This window comes from Panthera pardus, unplaced genomic scaffold, assembly GCF_024362965.1.
Source record: "Panthera pardus isolate Hobbes unplaced genomic scaffold, ASM2436296v1 HiC_scaffold_13, whole genome shotgun sequence".
NCBI classification, from domain to species: Eukaryota; Metazoa; Chordata; class Mammalia; order Carnivora; family Felidae; genus Panthera; species Panthera pardus.
In genome coordinates, this window is record NW_026526688.1 from 170,082,186 (window position 1) to 170,103,343 (window position 21,158).

The 21,158-nt window shown below is 43.2% G+C and overlaps 1 protein-coding gene across 13 annotated transcripts in view; it reads right to left on the reverse strand.

The window, feature by feature from the left end:
- LIMCH1 (LIM and calponin homology domains 1) overlaps positions 1 to 21,158 on the reverse strand; it is a 327,254-nt gene that overhangs the window by 77,732 nt on the left and 228,364 nt on the right. For 7 of the 13 annotated variants that reach the window (XM_019413364.2, XM_019413331.2, XM_019413339.2 and 4 more), the window contains exons 6-8: positions 20,745 to 20,855; positions 13,617 to 13,812; positions 7,255 to 7,507 (exon numbers count right to left, since the gene is read on the reverse strand). In XM_019413364.2, the coding sequence (XP_019268909.1) occupies positions 7,255 to 7,507; positions 13,617 to 13,812; positions 20,745 to 20,855 (560 nt within the window). Of the gene's footprint in view, positions 1 to 5,894; positions 6,162 to 7,254; positions 7,508 to 13,616; positions 13,813 to 14,187; positions 14,403 to 20,744; positions 20,856 to 21,158 lie in introns of those variants that run through there. The other 6 variants (XM_019413400.2, XM_019413369.2, XM_019413383.2 and 3 more) reach the window with 4 other exon arrangements.

Below are 21,158 nucleotides of genomic sequence, written 5' to 3' on the forward strand. Positions count from 1 at the left end.
ACTACCATGACTACGAAGTAGGAGAAAGAGCAGTATTTTGGTTACCAAATCAAGGGATCCTGTGTGCTGTGCTTAGATTGGGGTTGTGATTTGCACTGCTGGTCATAGACCCCTATGTTCTTCTGGGATTACTGGTAGCAGAATGCTAACTAATCATACCTTACAATGCTTGCACAGCACTTTACAGTTTACAAAGCACTTTCACATTCATTATCTCATTTCAGCTGATCTGACTCCAAGTTAGAGGGGAGCAGGCCCCTAGTTGAACCTCTTAAGTCCAAAAGCAGCACTCTATTCAGTTTTTGAGCAGCGGTGGTCATGGGTTACAATCTCCCCCAACTCAGGCAGAATTCTATAGAATAAAACATACGCATTTATGCAAATGACCATGCCAATTTGTGATGCCAAGTGAGCAGGGAGAATCTGGTGTTCTCGGCATCACATGAGCCCAAGCCAGGCCGCAAACTCCCTGGGGTGTTTCTTTTTAGGCTACATGCCCAGTGTGACAAGACTTGTTTCAAATGATCTCAATTTAGATGTGTGGACTTAAAAAAAAAAAAAAGAGGGTGAAGAAAGCTTTCTGTATCATTGGCCACTGAAAGCCACTCCCTGCCCACTTGAAAAAAACGGTCATAATGAATGATTTTCTGCTACGTGCGTGAATCCTGTAAATTCAGAATTTCAAGGAAGACTCAGAGAAAGAGGAAAAAAAATAATGACACAAAATCTGGACTAGTGAGGCTGGTCATGTGGTAATAAATAATATGTATAAGGCAGATACGTAGGATTGTGTTCATAGGTGTCTAGTCACTAAAATTTTTAAATAACCTTTTATAACGTGCTTTTCTTTTTCCCTTGAAGGACCTTAAGGGCAGTCTACTGGAAAGGTTCAGTATGTTCTCCTTCAGTTCTCAATAATTATAACTCTCTGAGCAGCTAGTCTACTCCAGATACACATGACAGACCTGGAAGACAGGAGTTACCAATGCCTACTTTGCAGAGGAGAATACTGAGGCTTCCAGCCCCAGTCATCTGAATTTAGATAAATAGAGCAAATTTAAGGGGCAGACTCGGGCTACCTGGCTCGATATTCATGGGGGAGATCTGACGTTTTTATTTTTTCCAAGTCATTCATAGATGAGTCACTTTGGGAAGAAGGGCTACTCTGTGGGCACAGCTCGCCGCTTCGCTGAGAAGGAATACAGTGCAGTGCGACACAAGGAATGCCAAGCCCTGCCTCCAACCTGGCAACCCTGTCCAGCCTCCTCTGGAACAAGGAAGGCTATCTCTGTAGGAGAGAATATGGGCTCGAACGAAGCAGGTGAGGGGAAAGAAAAGGCTGTTTTCTCGAAGTTCTATATTTCCAAGTGAACGAGATAATGATTTCAAATTAGGAAGAACTGGCATTCTCTTTCACCCCTTTTCACTTGGTAACACTCAAGCAACCAGCTCAGACTGGCAGCCAGTTTGTCTCCTATTGAAAGAAACTGGGCTCTCCAGAAGTGCCTGTTAGGTCTCCTGAGAATGCCAGGGGCAACACCAGAAACCTCCCCGCTCAGCCGGTGCCCAAACAGTGCTGCCACATCCAGAGTCACGGAGGCTCACGAGAGCTCTGTGTGTATCTGGTCCCCGATCCCCAAGGATCGGTTCAGCAACAATCAGTGACACAGGTGTCCGGGGGGCAGGGTGTAGAGGACTACGTGTCTGGCACTCAGCTGCACCCACCCTTCCTCTAAAGTTTTTGAAAATGTCTATTGTTCCTTGGAGGCTTTTCCCCCCCTCTGTAATTAATTACTATGTGGTCGAGAAGATCCACAGACCAGCAGAAAAGACTGAGTGCTGAAACATATGAAAACAATTAGAAAAGAAGCAGGATCACGTGAAACCTATAATTCAGTTCAAAAAAATAAAAGAAGTTTACTTCTCCAATGGGAAACACCAAGTAAGAGAACTCAAATCTCCATGGCATTTTAATTCAGGGGAAGTGAATCTTGGTTCCTATTTTATCCTCTTAAAAACAGAAATCTTGGCTATTTTTGGCAGAGTCTCAGATTTGGGGGTAATTAAGCTCACTTAATCATAAACTAAAACAGTAGAAAAAATAGTCTATATACTTTTTACTTCAATGGTGACTCTAAGAAATATTAAACTCCACACATTTGTTAAGAAGTCCTACTCTATCCCTCGATGCTAAGATACCTCCTAATATATGTTTTGACAGGAAGCTTGGGATTTCTAGGCTTCTAAACTCATGTGAAAATGGAATAACATGCACTTTTGCTCCTTCTTATATACTGTATTAGAAATAATACAAGGAGGCGTTTGACAAGACTTGGGGAAAAAAAACAACAACAAGAAAACAGCCTACAAAATTAAAGCCTTGTTCTTTGTCTGTGTGCCTCCGTCCCTCACCTATGACTTTATATTATTACCCATCTCTACAAATGCAGACTTTCCAGGCTACAAAAGGGGCCACAGGACATATACTGGGCCTCTTGCTGGGTTCAAAGATGTGGTGGCCAGAATCCATCTGCTGGCAAAGACAGGAGACGGAGGTTAAATGTTTTAAGAGACATCGGCATATTTACATATTTTATATTCTTATTTTCCAGATGCCAAGAAGCCTTTTCATCTTCATGATACGTGCTTCATTCCAGTTAAGCTACTTTCTGCCACATTAAAAGCAGGATTCCAAATGTGGATAAACTTATAATGGCTCTCAACTCTGGCGAAGGCTGCAATAAGTAAGTGACAGAGACACAGACAGGCCAGGCTAGTGCCATGGTATGTGTAAAACGTTTATGAGAGAGCTAGCAGCTGGACAGTCTGCCGACAAATGAATTCTGGATGTCTGGAGTAGCTGTGTCACACTGTTGTTGGGGACATTCTCTGGGAATATGCATAATTTTCCCGAACCTACTTTTAGGTGTTAAGTCAGAGGATCCGAGGTGTGGCGATATTAATGGACCTGTGAATTTTTGCTTAACAGAGCTAACTTGGACAAAATATGTAAAAAATTAAGCCAGATAACAGGAAACGTGGTTGGCAGCAAAAATTAGCACATAAATGTAATATTCATCCATCAGACTTACATTTGTAAACTAACCATGATTCTAGGTTTGTGCACAGAATGGGGAGCGTCATAAAAGATGTCAGTATTTCATTACAAAATAAACCTCACAGTTACGGAAGTGGCCCAATCTCTTCTTTTCTCTACATCACCATGATTCCTGGGTGTCCTGAGTTAGCTCAGTGTAGCTCCCCACTCATCTCTTGTGGCTCTTTTGGATACTCTAAAAATGATATCGAGGTTCCTTGAAAAATTAAAAATATAACTACCTTGGGGCGCCTGGGTGGCTTAGTTGGGTAAGTGTCTGACTCTTGATTTTGGCTCAGGTAATTATCTTATGATTTGTGAGTTTAAGCCCTGCGTCGGGCTCCATGCTGACAGTGCAGAGGCCAGTTGGGATTCTCTCTCTCCCTCTCTCTCTCTGCCCCTCTCCCACTTGCATGCATGTTCTTTCTCTAAATAAATAAATAAATAAATAAATAAATAAATAAATAAATAAATAACAGAACCACTACAAGATCCAGTGGCCCCACTTTTGGCTATTTATCCAAAAGAATTGAAATCAGGATCCTGAAGAGATAGCAGCACTCCCATGTTCATTGCCCCACTAGTCACAATAGTCAAGATGTGGAAACAATGTAAATGTCCACTAATGGATGAATGGATAAAAACATGTGCTATTTACATATAATGGAATATCATTCGGCCTTTAAAAAGGAGAGAATTCTGCAATATATGAGAATATGGATGAACCTTGAGGACATTAGGCTAAGTGAAATAAGCTAGTCACAGAAGGAAAAAAACTGCATGATTCCACTTACATGAAATATCTAAGAATCAAATACATAGTATCAAAGAGTCAAATGGTGGTTGCCAGGGACTGGGGGAGGGGGAAATGGGGAGTTGCCAATCAATGGGCATAAAGTTTCAATTAGGCAGAATGAATAAATTCTAAAGATACTAGTGTATAACATTGTGCCTATAGTTAACAAAACTATATTGTACAGTTAGATTTGTTCAGAGGGGAGATCTCATGCTAAGTCTTCTTACCACAATAACATGAAATTCTTTTAAATGAAAAAAAAAATGGCAAAGGATATGAGACAATTTATGGAAGAAGAAACCCGAGTAGCCAATATACATAACATTCAACTAGATTGGTAATTATAGAAAAATCCATTTTTAAAAGTGAGATTTGTTTTAACCAGGCAGAGTAGTAATTTTTGACAATGATAATAAAATAGAAAAAAATAAAGATCATGGCATCTTTGGTAAATTTTAGCTTAAAGACATCACAGGTGTGATAAAAATGAAGGAATGTATGTCAAGGATATCAAGATGTTTTTTTTTTTTGTAAATTCATACTCTTACCTATACTCCTACTCCCACTGGGCCCTAGATTTGAAGACAGAAGCAGGAAGTCAGAAAACGATACATGGTAAGGGGATACTCTTCATTTTTGTATTCTCAGCATCTAGTTTGTTTTCTGATATGAGTAGATGCTCGAATGTTAAAAAAATATGTATCTGACAAGGTCTTTGTTCCAAAATGTATAGGATATCTGGATTTGATTTTGTTTTTTAAGATTCTATGACATTACTTTTCCTGATTTCAGAAACCCAGAGAGCTCCTTGCAATGCAAGCACAATTTTATGGTAGAGTTTTCGAGAAGCCCATATATGTTTAGGACAGATATACTTATCTGTGGGATACCACAGACAGGGAAGACGTATATCCTTGGTTTTTTATCGATACAAAGCTACTCTTAGGATTAAATTTGTGTAAGTCAATGCTGGAACTTTCAGTTTGAGAACGAGACCATGTGGCACTAACTACAATTAGAATTGTACAGAGACATGGCAAATGTTCTGTTAAATGTATGAGAGGCAGATGTGGCACTGTAGTCAGAACACCTGAGTCTGGCCACCAGGTCAACGGTAACTGGCTCTCAGACCAGCAAGTCACTTACTATCACTGATCCTCAGTTTACTCTTCTTGAAAATGGGTATGTCACCTACCTCTTCTGATTAAATGGAACAGCAAGTGGCAAAGGAATTTCAATTGTCACATTGTTATGGATTTTAATTTGTCAACTAGATTTTGGTCTCATTACAATTTGTTAGGATCTTTGTGGTTACTATATGAGAAAAATTAACCAGCTTCTCAAAACACTACGTAAAACTGTAGAACTATCGTTTTCTGTGACTTCGGCTGCTGAAGGTTTCCATCACACATGTAATATGAAGTCATCAGGGCTGTATACTGGTGCCTTTGTTACGATTAAGAGAAGGAATTACTCTATTCTTTGTTTTTGAAATCAACAGGCTTCAGAAAGGGAGTCAAATAAGCACAATCTTACTACTCCCTTGGGACAAAGCAAGTGAAGTAGATTTTTGTAAGCCAACTACTCTTTCTAAAGAGATGGCTCCCCATTTCAAAGGAACCATTTTCCAGTGATGTGTAAAGTAAGATAAGAGCCATTTAGGAGTAGCGTGAAAATTAACAAGCTGCAAACAACTGAAAAAGAAGATGTTATTGCTGGGTAAATCCTGCCCCCACAAGTGACTGACCACAAGACTAGGACAAGGTCTCATCAAGCAGCGAGAAGCTCATTCCTCTCCTCTATTGAAAACAACCAAGTTCTTGGCAGAGGCATGCCCTGAGGTGAAGACTAGCAGCTACTTCTATTTGCTCCCGTAGGGAAGAGAGCTGCAAAGGGAAAAGCGGGAAGTGGGAAACAAGACGGAAACTCCAAGCCAGACAGATTCCAAACCCCAAGCATGCACAGAGCCAGCCAGGCCAGGCTTCGGCCTGCACAGCTAACCTGGCAAAGCGCTGTGCTGCCGGCATGACCTTGATTCCAGCTTGCTCTAGCCTCCTGCGCTTTTGCATTTCAACAGCATCTTTGTCTTCCGACTTGGGAGCTGGTGTCATCACAGACCCCTCGTGGGGAGGCTGCTCCTTGCCACCGCCAGTGGGTAACTCTAAACCACCATCAGAAGGCTTCCCACTAGGATCCATTTGGCCGACTGGGTCCTCTTCACAGGGAGACCCCACTTCACTTCCCTCTTCCTCTATTGTCTCAGGATAGCTAGTGAGTTGGACAATATGGTTTACCAAACTAACAGCCTGGGCTGGGGAGCAGACCATATGTCTTCTCCTGGTCATTCTGACATTACTTTTCATTAAAAAGAAAAAAAAGTCACGGCATGCAACATGGTCCTGGTGATGTGAAGAAAGTGAACTGCAGCCATTAATTTGTTAATAAGTCCAATGCATCATAACCTCAACATTATTAAGAGTTATTTCAATACTGGTATTGAAAGGCAAAAAAAAAAACAAAAAACACCCTTTCTGCTGGAAAGAGGAAATTCACGTTTTATCCAATAATTAAAACTTTTAATAAAATGTTTACTCAGTGGAAATTGTGGATAATGCAGGTGGATTATAAGAAATAAGCGTGCAATGATCGGGATGGTTTTCCTCAAAGGAGTAGACTAGACTCTAGGTTTCTTGTATTGGACTATAAGGTTCTTGAAGGCAGAGACTCTATTTTATTGATTACTGAGTCCCCAGTGCCTGAAAGGCAGCACCTGGCATATATTAGATGCTCAATAAATACTTGCTGAACAAAGAGAAAAACATAAGCAGAGTGTAGGGGAAATCACCGCTACTTCTCAGAAGAGATGAGTGGTTCAATGTACCGCCCGTTTGTTGAGTTTCTACATGTGATTCTGAAACACGTTCCACGCATTCCTTACCTACTTGAGCTTGTATCCAGACAACCATGTACCTAGATTTAAGAAAAAGCCTTTTTTTGCACGAAGACCAGGCTTTCTGCACCTAATTTAACAAGAGTGGGAGTCGGGCAGTCTCCACAGAAGGGCATGGATGACAGACTCACACTCAACGTCTGTCAACAGAACTGGTTTCAAAATCTGCTCTTTGGACAAGGATTTGTCGAATACCTACTGTGTGCCAGGCACTGGCCCAGGTGCCTTCACGAAGCTTACACTCGATCATGGCAATCTCTCTCCAAAGAAAGGTCTGTCCTGCCCGCCTCCCTTTGTAGTCTTACATCAGAGCTCTGAAAGGGTCATTTGAGCTCGTTTGTGCGTGGGAGCTGTGGTTCCCTCAGTGCTAGGGCTCAAGCCAGGACGGGAGCGGCGTGGCTCGGGCCTTACCTGAAGGGCCTGTCCCCACCCAGGGGCGAGGTGGCGGTACTCCAGCTCTTCCGGTATTCCTCTCGCTCTGCCTTCTTCTTTCGCAGAGGAGCGGGGACGTAGGCCGTCTGATTGCTTTTGTTCGGGAGGTACTGGTTAAAAGGCACTGCTGATTTCGGCTCACCGTGGGAAGTCCGCCTCGCGGACATGTCATCCTTCTTCACATCCGGCAGCTTCCGATGCGGCAAGTCGGATTCAGAGTCACTTCCTCTCCCTGCGGAAGAGAAGACAGGCGCTGAGAAGGCGTGCTGGGCTCGCAGAAAAGTTCCCAGCGGCAAGCGTGGAGTATTAGGGATGCCGTTAGATCGCTGGGTTCTGGGGACTCCGTCCCTCAGTTATTCACTTAACAAATCTAAAGTATCTGTCTAAATCAGCCTATTCTGGGAAAAGCTCTGAACTCAAATCGGGGGGGGGGGGATCAAATTGGAAAAATAGAGATAAACCTAATGGTATCTGAGAATCATGATTCACAACACATTTGCAGTGGAACTAGAGCCTGCTAGGATTCTGCAAAATGTCTTTTCTCAAAAGAAAAGCCATAAATTAACCAACGGAGTTTTTACGGAGCACCTGTTGTTGCACGTCTTGCACCACGGGAGACAGTCACACAAATAAGAATTATAAAGGACTCTGTTTACAAAGGAAATGTCATAAAACGACATTTTGTCTTTGAGGTACCTTTAGCCAATCTATGAAACACCTGGAGGGTATTAGCGATAATCAAAGAGCAAAGACATATACGAACAATAGGAATTCAGAAAAGTGGCAGATTGAGATGACACCAAGGTCTGCCTTCCAGGAAGTGGTCTGAGTTATAATAAATGCATATTCCTCTAGAGCAGAGCCCTTTCTGGTACCCATAGCTGGAGGCAGTCTTTTCTTCCTGTGAAGCCCATGGCCCAATCTAGTCTTTTCTTTGGGCATGTTACACTTCTGACCTGCTATTTTGAGAACAAGGGCTTTACATCATTCACAGCACTTATCACAGCGTCTTTGCACCCAAGTGGGCATCCTCAGAAGACCTGATGAATAAACAAACTGGTTTGGGTTAAAGACTTTTTCCGACAACACAAAAGAATTCAACGTTGCCGAATCGGTTTTCTGGGGGCAAGAGCCCAATAATTTTATCGTATCCTTGTGTTCCTGAGTCTCAGTCTCACTAGATGGGTAAGACCTGACAGAGTGACGCTGTCGTTGAAACAAACACTACCCTTACAGGTAGCTGCCATGTGAAAAAGTTCGTTGGGAACTCTTAATCAAGGGCAGCATCGTGAATAGGTTATTCAGCTCCGCTGAGAGCAAATAACATTTACTTTTTTTACATTTGTGAAAAGAGCCTTCAACTAAGTCAAGAGATGTGGCAGGATGCAGGGTCATTGGCCAGAGCCACTTTGTTTTCAGCTCTGCCACTCCCTAGCTCTGAGACTCTGCAGTTATGACATCACCTCTTGAACCCTCCGTTTCCCCAATCTGCAAAGTGAGGATAATAATGCCACCTACTTCAGAGGGCTTTGGGGGTGGGGGTGGGGTGCGGATCAGGTACTTGTAAACTGTTGGTAGAGTATTTGGTACAGAGTCAGTGCTTGATGAGTGTTGGCCACTCTTTCTGCCCTAAGAGTTCTGGATCTGTCACTAATGAGCTGCGGGCTCCTAGGCTGGTTCTAACACTTGCCTGTCCTTCTCTGTAAAAATAGGAATGAAATGATTTGCCCTGGAGATTAAATGATTTCATGGCTTTTAAAAGACTTTAAAAGTTAAAAGCATTGACCATAAACAAGTTGTTCATTGTTGCAGATGAAATATGCAGTTTATGAATTATTCATGTAACTTGGTTTTTCAGCCTCCCTTCTGAAGGGAGTTTTGACCATTTCAGTACTTGCTGGTTTTTGATTCATAACAGCACCTTCCCACCCAAGTCTTCCATCAAGTATATCTGTCTGTCTCAGTAACATTTAGAGGCCCCTGTGAAATGCTTTATGAACAAACACTAACACTACCTTGCCTTGCCAAACTCTTGGACTTGTTTCCTGCTTTGACATTATCCCCATTTTATAGAGGTGGAAACAGAGGCTCAGAAAGGCAGATAGAGCCCCTTCCTTGTGGCTGGTAAGTAATAGCTCAGGACTCCCAATTTCCATTCTCTAGATTCCAGCCCAAAGTCCCTCCCTCTGTGAGCCACGTCTCTTGGAGAAATGTCCTTTGCTTAAAGCATCCTGACTAGAGGTAGCGCTGTACTTCGTTGAATAAATAAATGAAAGAAAATGATTCTTAGATCAACGATGAAGGCTCCAATAAATTGGAGCTGTCTCAGTTTTCTCACTTCTAAAATCCTATAATCTACAAACCTTATTTGTGTCCAGTATCTATAAAAACGTATTATCTGTAACAATCTTAGTGAAAGCCTCAAATCGGTTGCTTAACACATATACAGATCACCCTTTTCCTTCCCACAATTACCCTTCAATAAATGTCTTCAACGGACAGTTCAAGGAAAGTTAATGTGCAAATGCCCTGAGGCAGAGCGAGGGACCCAGTTGAAAGAAGTGTAGTTTTCTGGACAAGGGTCTAATTTCTCTGCAAAACGTAAACTCTCTGTCCCTCAGGGTCCTCACTGGGAACATGGAGATGATAACACAGCTCTCACAGTGGCTGTGAGGATTAAATGAGATGGCACAAAGCACCTAGTAAGGTATACGCTCAGTTAATGTAAGGCCAGGACTTCAAAAGATTTTGAATTCATCCTGAAAACGTAGAAATATACTAGGGTGGCTCCTCTATTTATTCCCAAAGTTAGGAAATGGCAACACAGCACATGATGACAATGACATGACTTTATCAAAGTCTGGTCCTTCCTTTCCATGGGGCTACATTTCTCTCCCTTCCAGGAACTAGGGGGTCTTTCTTTTTTCCCTTATCGTTGCCATGTACACCCCCAACCTGTGCCTTTCTCGTCTTCGTCTAATTTCTCTCATTCCTTGTTTCTCTCCCTCGACTCATCTTTTCTTTATTTCTCTTTATTAAAATTTATTTTTAGAGGGAGAGAGGTGGGGGGAGGGGCAGAGAGAGAGGGAGAGACAGAGAATCCCAAGCAGGCTCTGCAACTGTCAGCACAGAGCCTGATGTGGGGCTCAAACTCACAAAACTGTGAGATCATGACCTGAGCTGAGATCAAGAGTGGGACACTTAACTGGCTGAGCCACCCAGGCACCCTCAACTCATCTTTTCTATAAAAGAGTATTCATTTAACAAAATACATCATATTTATAAACTGTGCCCTTAATTTTAAAAGCATGTGAATTGTTGTATTTCCTCTTCAGCGAAGTCCATTCTATGGCTTCAGGAGGAATGCTAGTGGAGGTAAGGGAGGAACTGGCACCTATTTAGCAAGACAGATTGGCTGAACGGACCCTGGAGACCACGGCTTCCCAACCAGGTAGCTCTTATGAGCAACCCATGGAATCATGGCATCTGTTAGTGGCTCCTGACTGTCCCCACCGAATGGGGCAGTGGGCCTCAATAACAATAAAATATTGCCCCAATATAGAGCCAGAGAATTTTATGCTAAGACTTTCCCTGATTGTGAGTGCTTAGGAAATAAAATTCCAAGACTTAAAAATGTTTTTCTAAGTCCAAAGGTGTTTATTAGGACTAGCAATCTTCTTGGTAAGTGTCGTTTAAAAAATACCATAAAATCGGGGTGCCTGAGTGGCTCAGTCGGCTAAGTGCCCAACTTTGGCTCAGGTCATGATCTCACAGTTTGGTTGTTCCATCCCCGTGTCCATCTCTGTGCGGACAGCTCAGAGCCTGGAGCCTGCTTCAGATTCTGTGTCTCCCTCTCTCTCTGCCCCTCCCCTGTCACACTCTGTCTCTCTCTCTCAAAAATAAATAAACATAAAAAAAATACCATAAAATCTAATAAAGACAACACCTATTTGAATAAAATTATACTACATTTTCTAAGGCAGATAAAAAAAATTTTTTTTTAATTTGTTTTTTAAAAACCTCACTAGGTCTTGATCAGTTTACAAGAACATAAGCCTGAAGGCGTCGGGCTATTTGGTGAAATCTGTATATTAGTGCTCTTTCATGGATGGTGTTTTGTGAAGATCAATTTCATATTTTTCTTTACATGGAAAAAATATTTATAAAAAGACCCTAGCTTAGGGGCATCTGGGTGGCTCAATCAGTTGAACACCGACTTCGGCTCAGGTCATGATCTCACTGCTTGTGGGTTCAGGCCCACGTCGGGCTCTGTGCTGACAGCTTAGAGCCTGGAGCCTGTTTCCAATTTCGTGTCTCCCTCTCTCTCTACCCCTCTCCTGTCCACGCTCTATCTCTTTCTGTCAAAAATAAATAAATGTTAAAAAAAATTAAAAAAAAAAGACCTTAGCTTATCAATCTTAATTGTTGCAAGCTAAATTGTGCCCAAGCACATATTAGTGCAATATTAGTAATTAGCATCTCAAATCTCTTCAAGATGTGGCTCGTTATAAACTCTGAACCCCTCGAAGCTGGTGACAGAATAAAGGATCTGTGTTGCCACTTCCAGAACACCAAGATGAATAAAATAATAATTTTTTTAAAAAACAATCAAAATAATATGAGATAGTTTGGTTTCGATAGGTTTTGTGAAAGTAAATCCCCACCTTTTGGTGGGGCCGAAACCTCAATTCAGTCCTGCACTTGGTACTGTAACTTCTAATACTGTGGGTGTGGTACTTAAGATGTTGTATACAATTTTAGAAATGTTTCCCAAGCAGCTCACAATGCACCATGGGATTCTTTTGGAGTCAAAGACTATGTGGCCCCTTGGTCCATCTATTTGTTGGAAAGCTTAAGTACTACACAAAAACATTAGTTCAGTCATTCTAGAATTTAAAAAATTTATTAGGTAAACAGAAGTGTGCGCAAATTCAGTTTAAGAGTGTAAGTTTTGGACTCACGCTTCTTAAGGCAAACATTGTTACACCACTTAATAACACTGACATTTGTCACTTAACAACGCAAGGGCAATTACTTAACCTCTCTAAGGTTCATCTGTAAAATACAAATAAGAAATGTCTCTCAGGCTTGTGGGAGGGCTAAGTGAGAAACTATGTTTCTCATAATCTGCACTAAGGACTAAATGAGATACTAGCTGTCGAGCAGTTAACTCAGGACCTAGGCACATTAAACACTCAAGTGCTTTAGATAGAATGTTATAGCTGAAAGGGGTCATTTAGCCATAAAAGAGAATTTTTATCTCAGAGAGAAGCCTTAAGTCTCTAGAAACATTAGCAACAATCAAGCAACACATTAAAAAACTCAGAAACAAATAAAAAATTCCCCACCAGCCTTAGCGTCTTTCTGCAAGTTTATACATGCAGAAGTAAGCCATCTTCCCTTCCTAAAAGTACAAAGGTGCAAGATAAAGAACGTAAACAGCTTCTGGAAAATAGGCATTAAATTCACATCAGGTTGCATGACCACACATTTCTCCAACGAGAAATGATCATTCCTTGTAGGTGATATAAAATCCATGGGATTTAAATCAAACCCAGACTCAGAGCAAGCAGGCAGTCTGGGTTGTGTACATTAAGGGCCACCCGCGTGGTTCCAGTCAACGGTCAGGTATCACAGGCATGGAACAGATTGCCAAAACCCCGCCAATTAAAGTTTCCTGAGCTTCAGAACTTTCCTATGTGTGTATAGTGCATTTCCAGTTTGCTGGAAGTTGATTCATTTTCACGTATACAGTGTGGTGCGCAAACATTTCCCTGCCTCATACCCAGAGCACATAAACCTTCGGCACACTTTATGAGCTAATGTCCTGCACAGCGTCTTGATTCACGGAGACCAAGGGGAGGAATGATGTAACGTATTTTCCGCTAGAAGATATGCTCACTGAGGCAACGTTCAGACTGCTGGCAAAGCCAACCCAAATTCTAAGGACCACGAAAACCAACACGAAAACACGTTTTCTTCTCCCCGTTTAGAGTTACCAGGTTCCAGCAAGGTGGATACGGAGCCTGCCTCCCCTCCACCGGGGACAAGGCGGCTCTTGTTAATGTTTAGTTTAAAGATGGGCAGCGTGGGGCGCCTGGGTGGCTCAGTTGGTTAAGTGTCCGACTTCTGCTCAGGTCACAATCTCGCAGTCCGCGGGTTCAAGCCCTGCGTCAGGCTCTGGGCTGATGGCTCAGAGCCTGGAGCCTGCTTCCGATTCTGTGTCTCCCTCTCTCTCTGACCCTCCCCCATTAATGCTGTGTCTCTCTCTGTCTCAAAAATAAATAAAAACATTTAAAAAAAAATTTAAAGATGGGCAGCGTATGAAGGCTGCGACCTACCATCGCTGCTTCCCCTGAGGACTACATCTGGTGAAGGTGTCTGCCGTGAACGGGAGCCAAAGGAATCTAGGCTGTCGAAGGAATCATCTCTGCCGTGGCGAGGGGGGGAGAGGGAGTCACTGCGCTCAGAATCCCAGCAGTCTATGTAGCCACTGTCTCGGATACTACGTTTAGGACTCTCAATGTCATCCGTCTCCTGTCCAAAAATAAAACGAAAGGATTATAGACACTTCAGCAACAGAGGGAGAGCCTACAACGCCAGGAAAATCTGTCTCCAGTGATCTTCCAAAGATCCCGCATGTAGTGTCAGCGTGGAAAAACCATGGCACGGATTATCATCTACAAGCCAACATTTCGTTCCGGGACCTTCCCTGCTGCCACTGTCCCGATCAGAAAATCGTGCGCCTTTCAAAATATAAATAAATAAAAACAAAAATCCAAGTAGCTCCTACCCCACCACGTTTAAAAAAAAACAAAAAATCAAAGGAATTAAGAGTAAAAGATCATTACGTTCGGATTCACAAGGATACAGTGACAGACAAAAGCAAAAATAAAAAACGGAAACCTTAACCTTGACCCGTCTTTCGGAATCCATAACCACATGCCCGGTCTGGGACCGAGCCCCCGGCGTAGCCACGCAACTGCTCCTGTTTACGCTATCTGGCAAATGCACACGGCATTTGTTTTTTGCAGCAGAATCAGTTCCGTAAAGTCCTGGAGCAGCATGCTTCCATCTCCTGCTACCTTGAAGGGAAATTCCTGCTCTGAAAGGGAGCTGTCTTTCTGAGGCAGAAAGTTTAAAAAAAAAAAAAAAAGCAATGAAAAATATGCAAAATGCTTTTCCTGATGCCTCAGAAGAATCCAGGCATGCTTTCGCTCTCGGCCAGCTCCTGGCGCTGGGGGAGCAGAAAGCACTTGTGGCTGACCCACATGTTCAGAGCAGTGAGAACAATGGCCGTCTTTGACAGCCTGTGATTATAAATTCTTTCCAGCGCAAGCAGCACATACTAAAACACTGAAACCCCAGCAGAAGAAAGGTCAGTCAAAGCCATCCTCACCCTTGTATTATAATAAAAGCCTTGTTCCCGCCACTGTCTTCGCATTAATTACAATAGTCCAGGCTGACGAAAACAAAAATAACTCCGGTCACTCAAAGATAAACCTCAATTTAATCTCCTCCAGACTGTCGCTTAAAATGAGGGCTGCGGATGATGCTGGCAGAGGGGCATGTTCTCATCTGCAAGGACTGGAATGTCACACTGTGGATGTCCTGGGATGATCAGGAAGGTCCCTTCCACATTCCCAACAGAAAGGAAAAATAAACAAATATTCTCTCCATGTTAGCAATTTTGGAAACTGTCTGAGCTGACTAATATGCCCACTGGAGCCAATGCCTTTGTAGGAAGTGCCTTTGCCAGCTGCTTTTGTCAGTTCTATCCAGCCCCTCTGACACACTCCCCCGCGGGAGGCGTGCTGAGGGGACAGGGAGGCTGTAATTCACAAGGCACACACGGGTTTTGCCTGGAGGGAAGGGAGGAGTGGGAGAGAGGAGGGCAGGACCGACAGGGGCACTCTGCAGTCTCCACACCTAGGACCTGATTACTGCCCCCCAAGAATAGGTTGTCCAGTGGCCTGGGTGAGGGTGGCCCATTTGACCCTCCAGAGGAAGGCAGAAATTCCAGTTATGGAAATTAAGGTAGTTTATTTGTAGGTCAAAAGTTAATGGGGACTTGAACAAAAGCCAGGCCCGACTAGCTGCAAAAGAAAGAACTCATAACTAATTGAAAAGCATAGATCTAAACTGGATATGGTTTTGTATTTAATTTCTTGGGAAATGCAAATAATAATCTTGGGTTATTTGTTCACTGAGATTGGGCCAAATGTCTGAAAAAATGAAGGCCGCTTTTACTGAATCCTTACTGTGTCTAGGGCCATGCGTGATGCTTTTTTGTACATGTATTTAATCCTCACAACCCTACAGTGATGTGGTTAGTCTCGTCCTCATTTTATAGAAGAGAAAAATAAGAACCAGAAAGGTTACGTAACTTAACTGAGGTCACATAGTAAGCAGCAAAACTGTGATTCCAACACAGGATTCCGTCTCCAAATCCCAAGTAGTAAAACCTGACAACGTCCTATCAACTTGGGTGTTATTATAGTTGCCATTACCAGCATCATCTCTTCAACCACTGGACCTTCACTAGGTTCTTACTCTGTGAACGAGGATGATGCTCTTTTGCTAAATGCCATTTATGCCTAAATCACCAAACTATAACCACTGCAAAACAGAGGTAGGTAGGGGCATGGTCTTGGAACCTCGACTGCCTGGGTTTAAATCCCGGGTCTACCTCTCATCATTTGTGTGACCTTAAGCAAGTTATCTCACCTTGCCTGGTCTCAGTTTTCTCATCTATTAAATGGAGCTAGTAATAACATCTATTTCACAGGATTGCTGGGCAATCGAAAAATGCCTGACGCCTAAGTGCTCAAAGAGTGTTAGCTATGGTTATAATTACTACCATGCATTCATTTGGGCATGTGCATGTCAACATGCAAATCATACAGAACTTATGAATGTAGTTAAGGACACAATCTGTACATGCACTGATACTCTTCTTCTCCATTTATACCCCATAACTAGATGCCTTGGATGCAATTTTCATCAGGGAGGGCACGCACTTGGAGCTAGGCCACTGGTCACATCTAGAAAGGACACAGTTTTATGAGCTGCTTGGCAAAGCATTACAAACTGGATTTTCAAGAAAATAATAATAATCAGAAATGCTCCCCCAAAGGCCCAAATGTCTTCTTCCCCCTACCCTACAAACCACAAGAGAACAGAAAGAAAGAGAAAGTCAACATGTCTCTTGGAGCTTCAGCTGCTTTCTCACAGCTTGTTATGGGAAAGAAAAACAGAGAAGCCATTCTGTTCATGACTGCGTAGAAAGCCAAGAATGAAACCGCGGCTCAAGCAAGAGCTGGAAGCTAAAAGGCTTGGCCAGTTTGTAAAGTGAAAAACAAGCCACCCGTGGTCATCCTTGGCCAACCTGGTCCCTTGGAACCTCAGGGTGAAGCAAGAAGCTGGTTCTTCTGCCAGAAATAAAGATGTGGACATTAGCTGGGTGAACAATTTTATTGGAGTCCATCAAGTCATGCGAAGTTAAGCTTCTGGGGGAGAGCAAAAGCTATCAGCCAACACAAAGGCTAGTGCAGTCTAAGTTCCTTTTTTTGTGGGGTCTAGTTATGTCATCGATGGTTTTTGTCCAGGAGCCCAGCAGCATTTTGTCTTCTACAGAGAGCACTTTAGGGACGGGAGAGAAGACTCAAATCTGTCCAGTGCACTAATTGCTAGTTGTTCTAGTAAACGTGAGCTAATGAATGCGGTGTGAACTACCAACATCTCTGGTATTTTTGGATTGTTTCACTCATCTGTCCTCTTCTTATCCCCCTTTGTCAGAGATAATGAGAACCAGCTAAGGTTGCCGGGTGACTTACAGTATCCGAGAAACTCCAGATGCCGCTGTGTTACCACTCAACATTTTCTTCTTCTCTGTGATTTATAACGTGGCTAACTCCCATACTGGAGTGTTTCAGGGTTCTACTTTTCCAACCTGATGACCCATCTGCACCCACCACACTCTGGTCGGGGAAGCTATTTACGCCTCAGATATTGACGGAGCATCTTCCATGGGCCAGATACAGTCCTAATGCTGGGGACACAACGTTCTGCAAAGCCAATAAATATCCTGTCCTCGCAGGCCTTATGGTCTACTGGAAGAGACCAAAGATAAACAGATAAATGAATACAAAGTTGGGGGGTAGCATCGTGAAAAAATAAGGCAGGGTAAGGGAAGAGAAGTGGATGTTGGCAGAGGTCCGTTCCTGCCTATCACATTCCCTGCTCTTCATCCCTTGCTCTACTTGACACCCCTCACCTCCTAAAGCAGTGGTGCTTAGGTCAGTCACGGCACCCGTTGGCCCAGTCACAGAGCCTGGTTCAGGAATAGGACCCACACTGGGCCAGGGTAAAGCCCTAGCAATTGTGCAGCCGGGCCGAGGAGGAAGAATTCCCTTGCTTTCTGGACAAGGAGCTAGAAGTAGGTAACCCTGTGGACGCTGTTGGCCATGTTCCCCGATGTGAGGAAATCTCAAGGAGAGAGAGCCGTAGAGTGGAAGAACCTGGAATGTTTGCCTTCCAGCTCCCGTCCCCACGATTCTAAGGCCACCTTAGTCCCCGTGGTTCTTCCTTCAATCTCAACGTTCTTGCAATATTTCTCCTTGGCTCCACTTCAGAGTCCCCTCTTTTGGGAAACCCCCCTCTGACATATCCAGGCTCACTGACAGGCCACCGTCACTATGCTTTCAGAGATCTTTTCTCAGTATATAGCAACAGCAATCTACTATGAATACACACTATGTGCCAGAAGCTTACGCTAAGGGCTCTACATGTGTCACTTTACAAGTTGATAATTTTTATACACATTTCTCACCCTAGGAAAATGAATATAAAAAATTTCTGGCTAGTCTCCTTTGTGAAAGAAAACATTTTAATTCCAAATTTATTTCAGCCTGCATCCGTGCAGAAGTGTTCCTGGCTGTCCCTTCAATATCTGTTCTCCGTTTCTTCTCCATTGAAAATATCCACAGTTTTTAGCTGCGGTACAGTCTACCTCTCTCAAGTCTTTCTTTGCAGTGAGGCATGGATGTATGACTGAGTTTAGGTCAATGGGATATGAGCAGAGGTGCGTGTATGACTTTGCAGAAGTGTGTTTAAAGGGAAAGCATAGGCCCTTCTTCCCCTCATCCCTCCTTTCTCGGGACCCCAATGTGGATAAGATGGCTACAGCTTGTACAGTCATGTTGGACCAGAAGGTGAGAACCCAAGGGTTGAGGATGTTGGAGTAAAAAGAAGGACCCTGGGTGCCCGACCTGATGATCACCTGCCCACTGCTCACATTCAGACCTCTTTTATGTGACTTTGAAATAAAATTCTGTCTTATTTAAGTCACTGTTAGGGTTTTCTGCATTTCTCAGATAAGCCCAGTTTTAATAGATAAAATGAAATAAAATATATTCCAGAGAAACAGATATCTCCAGCACCTCCAGGTGTGAAGTTCAGGTCAATTACTCTCTACCTAGAGGTATGGGAATACCACAGCGGGCCATTTTAGTTAAGTCATGCCTTGTCCAGGGATACCAAGTATTCCCTCATGTCTGTGATATTGTCTACATTCATTAAAAAAAGGGAACAGCTGGGGGCGCCTGGTGGCTCGGCTGATTAAGTGTCCAGCTCTTAATTTAGGCTCAGGTCATGATCTCATTGTTCGTGGGATTGAGCCCCATGTTGGGATCTGAGCTGACAGCGTGGAGCTCGCTTGGGATTCTCTTTCTCCCTCATCTCAACCCCTCCCCCATGCATGCATGTGCACGTACTCTCTCTCTCGCTCTCAAAATAAGTAAAAAACATTTTTTTTTTAAAAAAAGGGAACAGCTATTAACAACAACAGGTCATTTCAAGGCAGCTGACATAGAGAATGGTCTCAATAGAAAGGGAAGCTAGGAGAGTTGAAGATTATAATTTTTTTTAATGTTTATTTATTTTTGAGAGAGAGAGAGAGAGACAGAGCATGAATGGGGGTGTTGGGGGGTGCAGATAGACACAGAATCCGGAGCAGGCTCAGGCTCTGAGCTTCGGCACAGAGACTGACATGGGGGTCGAGTCCACAAGCTGTGAGATCATGACCTGAACTGAAGTTGGACGCTTAACCAACTGAGCCACCCAGGCGCCCCAAGAGAGCTGAAGATTATAGAGGAGCTGAGCTAGTAAGAAATGTCCATAACAAAAATAAATCAGATTCCAAGAGTATCCAGCAAAGAGAGGAACTGTGAGGCAGGGCTTTTAAACAGTTGTAAAAAGACGACGCGGGGCGCCTGGGTGGCTCAGTCAGTTGAGCGTCTGACTCTTGATTTTGGCTCAGACCATGATCCCAGAGTTGTGGGATCGAGCCCCACATCAGGCTCCATGCTGAGTATGGAGCTTGCTTAAGATTCTCTCTCTCTTCCTCTCTCTTTCTCTCCTTCTGCCCCACTCCCCCACTTGTGCTCTCTCTCTAAAAATCTAAAAGAAAGATGACCCATCTACCAGTAAGATTCTTTCTCTCTCTCCCTCTGCCCCTTTGCCACTTGCTCACTCTCTGTCTTGGTGGGGACAGGCAGGGGGGCAAGTTTGTCAAAGTGCGAATGTCTCTCAGGGGGTCTCATTAGTGCAGTTAGTTTGCATGTTTGAGAAATGAGGAAGGGCAAGGCCTTAACTATTTGTGCTACAATACGGACCTTATCCAAAACCCATGGATGACACAAGTGAGCCTCAAGTGAGCCTCACCACGTCACTAGGCTGGTTGGGTGGGGCTGCTCACAGGTAATACTATATCCTAGAACTTTGGATGAGTTCACATACATCGCTGAACCTTAAAAGGAACATACAGGCAGGCACACATAAAACATCCCACTGTTTCTTTGACAAATTCCTACATTAGATCAGTCTTTCCCATAATCAAATAAATAAATAAAGCTTTGAATATTGTAAAAAATGTTTTCCAAGTTTCCAGGTCATCCGAATACAATGGCCATAAAATGCACATCTCAGGAGAGAATGTTTCTAATTTGTCAGAGCCCAGTGGATGCCCACCCAGCAAGAACTTGGCAGACTTACCTCTCACCCCCACCAACGCCCTGACGGGTAAGCAAAATGACCTTTAGGACAAATGCAGAGCAAGTCTTCATTTTCGTATAATACTGTATTGTTTAACTCAGGCGTTACTCCCCCAAGAAAACAAGCACTGAGCTCTCTGGCATGCAAAGCCACATACTCACAGACTGAATTTGCTCTTTGGGAATTAAAGTTGGAGAGAGCTCATACCTTCCATTCTCTGAAGGCTACAAAAAGTTCAAGTAGGCATGGGATACACAAGGCAGAGAACTCATTGGTAAGACAAACGGTCCCTCCCTTGAGTGCAAGACATCGCTGTGCAATTTCACCACACCAAACCATCATCTTAAAAAGGAGCAAAGGTGTTGATTTCCCTTCTTATCTTAACCTCTTGGGATAAAGAAGAAAAGTCAAGTTACCTTTCTCATCTGAGCCAGCAAGCCTTCAAACTCCTTCAGGTTCAGTGTGGTTCCGCTATAGGATGCAGAGCTGTTTGCTGCTTTCCCCAGCCAGTAAATGGTAACTAATACCTGTGAAACAAAACCATGCCCAAGGGCAGGAGAATTTTCCCTCGAGAATTACTTTTTAAGCTAAGGAATCAGTAATGCTCTACTAACAGGAAAGCAGGAAGGAGAGAATGTGCAACACCAATTCATAAAAACCACCATCCATGAGGTATCCATTACATGTAAAATCATTTTAATAAGAACCCAACGCTCTATCAGTCAACACAAACATGATTCGGTAGTTAAAATAAAGCTCCAGTTTTAGGAAAAGGTTGGTTGTAACAAAATGATCTCTAAGATGGCAAGAAGGAGAAACAAATCCTCCAG